Source organism: Miniopterus natalensis, chromosome 15 (assembly GCF_054644295.1).
Source record: "Miniopterus natalensis isolate mMinNat1 chromosome 15, mMinNat1.hap1, whole genome shotgun sequence".
In the NCBI taxonomy this organism is placed as follows: domain Eukaryota; kingdom Metazoa; phylum Chordata; class Mammalia; order Chiroptera; family Miniopteridae; genus Miniopterus; species Miniopterus natalensis.
In genome coordinates this window covers 5,619,949-5,628,524 of record NC_142095.1, presented here as the reverse complement: position 1 = coordinate 5,628,524, position 8,576 = coordinate 5,619,949, and the positions used below count along the sequence as shown (strand labels likewise).

At 55.8% G+C, this 8,576-nt stretch overlaps 1 protein-coding gene across 1 annotated transcript; it reads right to left on the bottom strand.

The window, feature by feature from the left end:
- Nucleotides 1-7,222: 7,222 nt before the first annotated feature.
- On the bottom strand, nucleotides 7,223-8,232 carry TMEM158 (transmembrane protein 158). Its single transcript, XM_087824585.1, has one exon. It carries the CDS (start codon nucleotides 8,215-8,217, stop codon nucleotides 7,357-7,359), a length of 861 nt encoding a protein of 286 aa, XP_087680711.1. The 5' UTR covers nucleotides 8,218-8,232; the 3' UTR covers nucleotides 7,223-7,356.
- Between the last annotated feature and the right edge of the window lie 344 nt (nucleotides 8,233-8,576).

The window sequence follows — 8,576 nt, the reverse complement described above, 5'->3', positions numbered from 1 at the left end:
TGGAACGAGGTGACAGAGAACCCCAAAGGTGGAGTCCTCACCCAAAAGGAGATGATTTTCAACCAGAGGAGTCTGAGATACCAGAACAGCAAGAGTAACAGCCTGGTGTTGGTCTGGTTTTTGCCTATAGTGGAAAATGGGGCCTCGGGAGCTGATTGGGATCTTACCGACAGTCATTTCCTTTGCCCCCAAATGACACTTGCTCTGGGTGTTTTTCATTGTATCCCAGCCTGTTATAATCCTGCTTTGCAATTGTCCTGGGCGGGGTGGGGGCAACTGACCTGATTTAGATAAAAATTTGTTACACCGAAACTCAGCTTCTCTTTCTTACTATTTTGGCCTATAATACTCTGCCCAGACCCCCAAAGCCCCTTTTACTGCTGGCCCCTGTCTCTTCTTTGCAGAAAGGCAGAAGGCAGAAGGCAGAAGGTGGACACCTTGGTTCTTGCAAATAGTGGGGTCAGACCTAGGAACACAACTTGCTTTCATCTGCATCTGCGGAGCCATCCTGAGTCTCCGGCAAGGGCGCCACCTGGCGGTGGGCACTCAGCGGGATGGGCGAGCTCTGCCCCCTCTCGCCCACTCTCTTGCTCAGCTGGTGCCGGTGGGTGGAGATGGGGGCTTCAGGAGGGGTGTGGGGGTGAAGATTCACCCTCTGCACCCTCAGACTTCCCTGACAAGCCACTGCCTGGGGCACATTTGCTGCCTTGCTGTGAGTGAGGGTTTGGCTGGGGCACTGGAACCAGATGCTGGAATTCAAGCCGCACCTTCACCACTCTGGGAGTTTAGGCGAGTTACCAAATGTCTCTCAGCCTCAGTTTCTTACCTGTAAAATGGAGCTCGAAGGACCTACTTCCCGATATTCTTTGTAAAGAATAAATGAGATTATGCATTAGCTGAGTTTGGGTTCCCCCAAAGCAGATCCTGAGAGATCCAGGTGTAAGTAGTTTATTTGGAAGGTGATCTCAGGAAATGGCACTTGAGGGGAGGGATGTGAGACCCGGGTGGGGAACGACAGCAAAAGTGACTTATCTGGCCAGTGTGCTGCCACTCGGGGCACCCGGCTCAGGCTCCCTTCTTAGTATCTGTTACCTGGCCTGCGGTGTTGGAGTTGGGCTATTTCTCCACCGATTCCCCGTTAGGACTGATTGAGGGCTACTCCTTGGGCGCTTTAACTCCTCAGCACTTCTGGCTTATTCGGTGCCTGGGCATCGTGGGCTAAGGTAGGTTCAGAAAAGACGGCATTTGGACGTTGGGGCAATGTGCACGGAAATGGTCAGTGGAGAGGGGCCATGGGTGGGGAAAAGCCAAGATTTCCTATATGCACATTTAAAAGTTTTCAGGACAGAGTGGGACACTAGCATCATCTCAATAAACAATTACTATTAGTAATAGTACCCATCAGGGATCCGATCAAACCCACCCCCCTCCGCCAAAGTGTGACATGGCCCATAAGCCGGAAGGGGGTGCAGAGAGGCTGTGAGCCGGGGGGAGTGCTGGGTGCCAACAGCTCCACAGCAGGTGTCTGGTGTCCCCCTCTCATAGATGAGGGAGCGGAGGCTCCTAGAGTGTGGAGCCTGGTCATGGCCGTGGGTCCCATCACGTCTGTGCTGGTCTCCCAGTGGGCAGGGGCCGCTGCTCTCGCCTGTGCCGGTTCGTAAAGAGTTTTCATCCTGTGCTGGAATTAAGACGCTCTCTCTGAGCCCGACCGTGACTGTGCAGAAATGTGTGAAATGTCAAGGCTGAATCTTTTATGTTCTGCCCAGCATCTGGGCACCGTGATGGACTCCATCCAAGCCCCTAGGCTGCCTGCAAACCCCCAGATACTTCAGGAGTCTTGGGAGAACAGCAAAAGGAAGAATTCCCAGTGGCAGGAGAGAGCGAGAGAACGGCTTCATCTTTCTTTTCCTGCAAGGAGAGGTGTGGGGGTGACCCAGGCCTGAGAGAGAAGACAAGGGAGCTGGCGCAAACAGGGAAAGGCCGCGTCCCTCTCGCTCATTTCCGGCCCTGCCCACGTGGACTGGGGGAGCTGGTCCGCCCGCGGGGCCGGCTGTGGTCCGCCAGGAGCCAGGAGCCCCGGGCCCCATCACCCGCATCCCGGTCGGGAAGAGAGGGTGTGCTCGGCTCTCCCTCCTGAATGCCACAGCGGCCTGTGTCAGTGCTGGTGACCAGGACAAGAAAAGCCCAGGTGCCCTCGTTCCCGCTGTACTAGCAGGAGAGCAGCCAGGGAGGGGTGGGGTGGGCAGGGCCGCCAGGAGAGGGCAGGGCGGCATAGTTCCGGGCAAGGAGCTGTTTCTGGGTCACTCTACTGAGCAAGTGACAAAACCCATCTTTTCTGGCCCCTGTTCAGTTCTCAGTTGGAACCAGGTAAGCCTTTCCTTTGTTACTATTATTTTAAAATTACATTTTGGCAGATATATATTGTTCGTTTTGCCATTTTAACTATTTTTAAGTGTATAGTTTGGTGTCATTAATTATATTCACAGTGTTTTGAGACCATCACCAGTCTCTATTTTCAAAGCTTTTTCATTACCCCAAAGAGAAACGTTGCACCCATGAAGCAGTAACTCCCTTCCCCCAGCCCCTGATAACCTCTACTCCTGTCTCTGACTTTACCTATTCTAAGTACCTCCTGTAGGTGGAATCACACAGTATTTGTCTCTTTGTGACTGGCTTATTCCACTTAGCGTAATGTCTTCAAGGTTCATCCATGGTGTAGCGTGTGTCAGAATCTCTCCTTTTCCAGGCTGACTAATATTCCTCTCTGTGTTGTACCATGTTTTATTTATCTATCATCATCATCTGTTGGTGGAGGCAGCCTCTCCTTTACAGCTACACCCAACTGTTCATTTAAAAAGAGGAACAAAGGAGGTACTCGGCTTCCATACGGCACCCTCGCAGCACTGGCCTGCCTCGCTCAGGCCACTGATGATACCAGTGGTCACTGACACCCCTTGGCAATGCTTCTGAAAACAGTAATTAATAGTAAGAAAAACTTACATGGGTTTCCATCAATTACCCATAAGCATGGATTTAGTATTTTGGTCCTCAGGGGCTAGAGTAGGCTGTGTGTTCCCTGAGGGCAAGGTCCAGGCCTGTTTGATCTTCACTCTGCACCCAGGGCCCGCCTGGCACATAGTAATATTAAGTAAGTATTTTCTGAATTTGGAATGAGACAGCTGGTCTGCAGGAGTAACAATTGCTGCCTTGGAGTAATAATGCTACCAGCACTGTCTGTCGAGTACCTACACGTGCGAGGTCCCACTCCTCTCTCCACCCTGCAGGAATAATAACTCCGTGAGCTGAATCCAGACTCAAGAGCGATGTGAGGTCTGCAGTGAGTGCTGGGGCGCCCTGTCCAGACCCCCTTCGAAGGCCTGCAAACCATCCCCCAATCCCCCAGCTGCCCTGAGGGTAGGCGGCTAACATCTCCCACCTGCTCCTTCTCTGGAGAACTGGGCCCAGGGAGGCCATGCAGCCTCCAACACCAAGATCTTGCCCAGTGACTGAAATGGGAAGACAGAAGGCCAGCCCTTTCCCTCCAGGTGGGGCAATGCTGGGGTGTAATTCCTGGTCCTGAGCGCTGTGGGATCAGGCTGAAGCGATGCCAACTGAGAGCACATCCTTGCTTTCCTCTTTCCTCTGCCCCTCCCGCTGCTCTCACTCCCCTCCTCCTCATAGCCCCCCTCCCTACACCTATCCCAGCCTCTGCTTCTAGGGAACCCAATCCTGATGGCACAAGATCCATCACAGGAGACCTTAATACATTCCATTTATGGCCAGTGGTGCTGAATGCATTTTAACCCACGGATGGCTCCTGTCCTGAGTCTACTGCCCCACCTCTGGGCCCATCTTCCTTTCTCTGGGTGGTCAGTCCTCAGCACCCAGGCCTGCAGCAGGATATCCAAATGTGGCTGTTTTCCAGCCATGTGGAGCTGTGACAGCTTTTGGGGCGGCATCCTACAGATGCAATATCCTTCTTGCTTATTGAATCTCAGGATTCATTTTCGCACCAAAGACATCAAATAGACCCAGACGCTAGAAGGCGGCTCCGTGCTTGTGACTTGAGGAGATGAATCCCATTGTTCATGCTATAAAGTTATGTTCTGTTTCTTATCAGCCACATCCGGGACCTGGAACACAAGAGAGCCTTTCTCTAGGAGGGGTGGGAAGTTCGCTCTGGCTTTGATGTGTGTCTGGAAGTGATAAAACGTGGAATAGGAAAGATAGCACATCTCCCCCAGCCCCCATCTCCATCAGGCCTTTGGTACTCAGCTGGGACTCAATATCCTGTGCAGCTGATCTCTGACCCGAGTGTCAGCGATTTATAAACCACCTGCCCTGGGAAGCCCTCCGTGACCTTCTGCAGAGGGAGGGGACCACCAGAGAGTCCCTGAGTGGGGAAGGCAGAACCCCGAGAAGCAGGCACCTGCTGGGCTGAAAGTATATATAATATATGCATTCGAACACTTGATAAAGATTAGCCATGGTCACTTATGGGTGCTGGATTGTTGCTGATATTAACTCATTGATCTTATGAAGGGTATTTTCTCATTTTCTATGATGTAGCACTGGTGTGGCACCAGGAGGTCACCAGTTCGATTGCAGGTCAGGGCACATGCCCGGGTTTCGGGCTCGATTTCCAGTAGGGGGTGTGCAGGAGGCAGCCAATCAATGTTTCTCTCTCATCTCTCTCATTGATGTTTCTTTTTTTTTTTAAAAAATATATCTTTACTGATTTCAGAGAGAGGAATGGAGAGGGAGAGAGAGAGATAGAAACATCAATGATGAGAGAGTCACTGATCGAACCCGCAACCCGGGCATGTGCCCTGACCGGGAATCGAACCCTGATCACCTGGATCCTAGGTCGAAGCTCAACCACTGAGCCACGCTCGGCCGGGCTCTCATTGATGTTTCTATCTCTCTCTCCGTCTCCTTTCTCTCTGAAATCAATAAAAACATATTTTTTCTTTTTTAAAAAAAGTTTTTAGAACAGTTAAGTACAGCACAATTCCTTCTTTGGCTATGTCACTAGCTACTCAAGCTGTCCCCAGGAGGCGTTAAGAACAGGCTGGGATCTGGGGGCTCTGCACACATGTGCACACAGGCGGCAGGGGCTCACTTCCGTTCCTGCCAAGGCAGTGACTGGCCTTCAGGAAAATGCACACTTGGACTGTCACTACTGAGAGGCTGCAAATCAAACTGACCAGACGGCACAGATCCCACAGCTGAGCCTGCCGGCCCCTGACTTCCTTCACCCCCTGGATGGTCCCAACTTAAAGTGACCAAAAGGACACAGGCTCCATCCTCACTCTGTAGTCTCCTGGAGCTTGAGCTCTCAGAAAGCAGCCAGTCAGCATAAAGAACTGACCAGTCCATTGGATTTACACATGTGTGCGTGTACATACACACACGTGCACGTGCACACACGCATTCCCCCCACGGGTTCTCTGGAAGTTCTGGTAATCTTTCTTTAGAAAGGCCTGTTCCTGCAGCAATAGATACTATGTTTCAAACTTATCCTAAGAAAGCATGTATTAGGGCCCACCCAGCAAATGCGTGTATATATAATGTTGTATTAAGTGCCTGAGTCTCCCTTAAAATTAATGCTCTCTGGCCCCTTTGGGTTTGTGGCTCATAGAATCTGACCGTGACAGGGGTGAGTCAACAGAGAAGTAGATCTTGAGTGGCTAGCTCCTAATCCTCCCAGGAAAGGGAGTTTCTGGTGCTGAAAAATGCCAGGACAATATCAAGAATTCACTCCAGCGTGGGGCGAGGGAGCAAGGGAACACAGCTGCTAAGTGGTTTTCGCATTATGTCACTTTAAGGAATTCTCACTAACTCTTCTGAAAAGCAGGAGGAATCTGGAACTACTTCCCGGCAGACGCTGTAACATGGACACCAGGAGTGGGGGACGCCTTGAGATCATGAACGATTTAGTCCCCAAGAGTTTACCTTAAACAAAAATCTTCTTGATGCTAAAATAATAGCTCAGGTTTTAAGACCAGCTTTTGAAACGTGCTCAAGTTTACGCATATGAAAAGGAAACTACATGCTATGTAAAATGAGTCATCTCCGTGAGATCCCCGGCTCAGAATAAGTATTGATTTTTCCATTCTGGCAGTTTCCTGGGTGCTTTGCAGAGCTAGGGTCCGTGGGTAAAACGATAAATCGCTTAACACCCAGTATGCCACCAGGACAAAGGACAGTGAGCCCAGGGGTGGGGATGGGGGCATTGCGTTGCCGGGCAAAACCATTGCCATCAGGGCAAGTGGCCTGGCTCCTGGCTCCCACCTCTTTGCAACAGGCAAGGCAGGCAGAATTAGCCCTTCTGTAACTTTTATTGTTTTTAATCCTTACCTGAGGATACTTTTTCCCATTGATTTTTAGAAAGAGTGGAAGGAGAGAGGAGGGGGAGGGAGTGAAAAGAAATATTGACGTGAGACACACAGATTGGTTGTCTCCCGCAGGTGCTTGGGGCCGGGATCAAACCCGCAACCGAGGTATATGCCCTTCACTGGGAATTGAACCCGCCACCCTTCGGTGGGCTGGCCGGTGCTCTAACCACTGAGCCAAACCGGCCAGGGCGGCAGGCCAGCCCCTCTCTAACTTTTTGAAGCGTCCCTCCCTCCACGTTCCAGGGGAACACGGTGTAAATTCTTGGATTCCTTAAGTCAAATAAATAAAAAGCCACATACGCAACTCTGGAGGAAAAGGTCTGTATTAAAAGCCAAAAAAACACAGAAGTACAAGAAGAAACGCCCACCAGGCCACGTCACTGGATAGATCGACTTGGAAAAGGTCCATAAAGTTCATTTTCAGTGGTAACAATGTATCAGTGTCAAATCACTCCCATGCCCCTCCCCCCTTTTAAATAAATTAAAAAAGCAACAAACTTCAAATACTATGTTCGGATACAAAGAACTTCTCTTACTACAGCAATAGCAATTTGATTTTTTTTTTTTTTTTACTAAAACTTTCATTTAAAACAGTTATTAAGTATATAAAACAAATACACAGGATTTGGTCATTTTCTGCCATGAATATAGGGCACGTGGGTGCGGGAGGGAGGGGGCAGGGCGACGCGGTCGAGGGGAAAGGGCCCCATTTCCCTCCTCTCGGGCGGCCCGGGGCGCGCCCACCCTCCTGCGCGCGGGGCCCGCACCGTCTGGGGGCCAGGGCGCCGCACAAACCTCGCTCGTCAAACGCGCCGGAGCCTCGCCGGAGCCTCGCCGGCGACCCCCTCCCCGGGAGGACGAACGGTCACTACAGCACGAAGCACACGGCCGAGCCTCCGGCGGGACGGGGCCCCGAGGGCGCGGACACCGGGCGGACGCGGGCCGAGCGCGCGGCGGGTCACTTGGCCGCCGCCCCCGAGGTGACGGCCGCGGCGGCGGCGGCGGCGGCCGCGGCGGCGGCGGCGGCGGCGGTGGTCCCCGCGGGCACGGCGGCGGGGGCGGCGGCGGCGCCGGCGGTGGTCCGGCGCTGCTCCATGCCGTTGGGCAGGAAGCCGGCGATGATGGGCACCGGCCAGATGAGGGCGGCCACGCTCCACACGACGATGACCAGGGTCATGAAGCAGGCCACCAGCGTGGACTCGATGGGCTTGCGGTTCAGTCTCCAGCCCGGCTCGCCCTGCAGCTCCTCCAGGCTGAAGTCCAGGCAGCAGAAATGCAGCGGCTCGCCCTGCAGCCACAGCGGCCCGGGGGGCTCGGCGCCGGGGTAGGCGGGCAGCGCGGTGGGCGCCCCGGCGGAGGCGGCGGGCCGGAGGCGGCCGCGCACCCAGCCGCAGCCCACGCAGAGGCGCAGGTCCTGCTGCGCGCCGCCCGCCGCCAGCCCCAGGTGCTCGATGAGCAGCGGCGGCCCGACGCGGTGGAAGGCGGCGGCGAAGAAGGCGCGGCCGTGCGCGTTGGTGGAGAAGAGCAGCAGGTCGCACTGGAAGCCGCGCGGGCGGCCCCAGCGCACGAGCAGCGAGCTCAGCATCTGGCGCTGCACGCTGATGTTGCAGGGCGCCGCCGCCTCCTCCGGGCCCGGCCGCTCGGGGGCACCCGGCGCCGCCGAGGCCAGCAGCCGGGGCCCCGCGGGCGAGCCCGCGGACGACGCGTTGGCCGAGGCGTTGGGGGGCGCCCCGGGGAGGCCCGGCGCGGCCGCGGCCCCGCCGAGGGCGGGCGGCGGCGGGCAGGCGGCGGCCAGCAGCGCGGCGAGCAGGGGCAGCATGGCCTGCGGCGGGCGCCTACGCGCGCGGGGCCGGCGGCGGCTGCATGGCGCGCGGGCGGCGGGCGGCGGGCGCGCGGCCGGACCCAGGGACGCGGCGGCCGGGCGGAGGGACGGCGGCCGGGCACCTGCCAGCCCGCGGGGGCGGCTCGCTGGGCGCGGGGATCCTTCCCGGCTCGGCGGCTCCGGGGTTCCCCGCCGCCCCCGGTGCGGGGGCCCTCGGACGGCGCGGCTGCTCTGCGGGGCCCGGCGCTCGCGGGGAGCAGGAATCCCCGGCTCGGCTCCGCCTCCCGCGCGGCCCGCCCCGCCCCGCCCCGCCCTCCGCCCGGGAGGCTGGGGGAGGGCGGGGTTGCGGGAGGGGT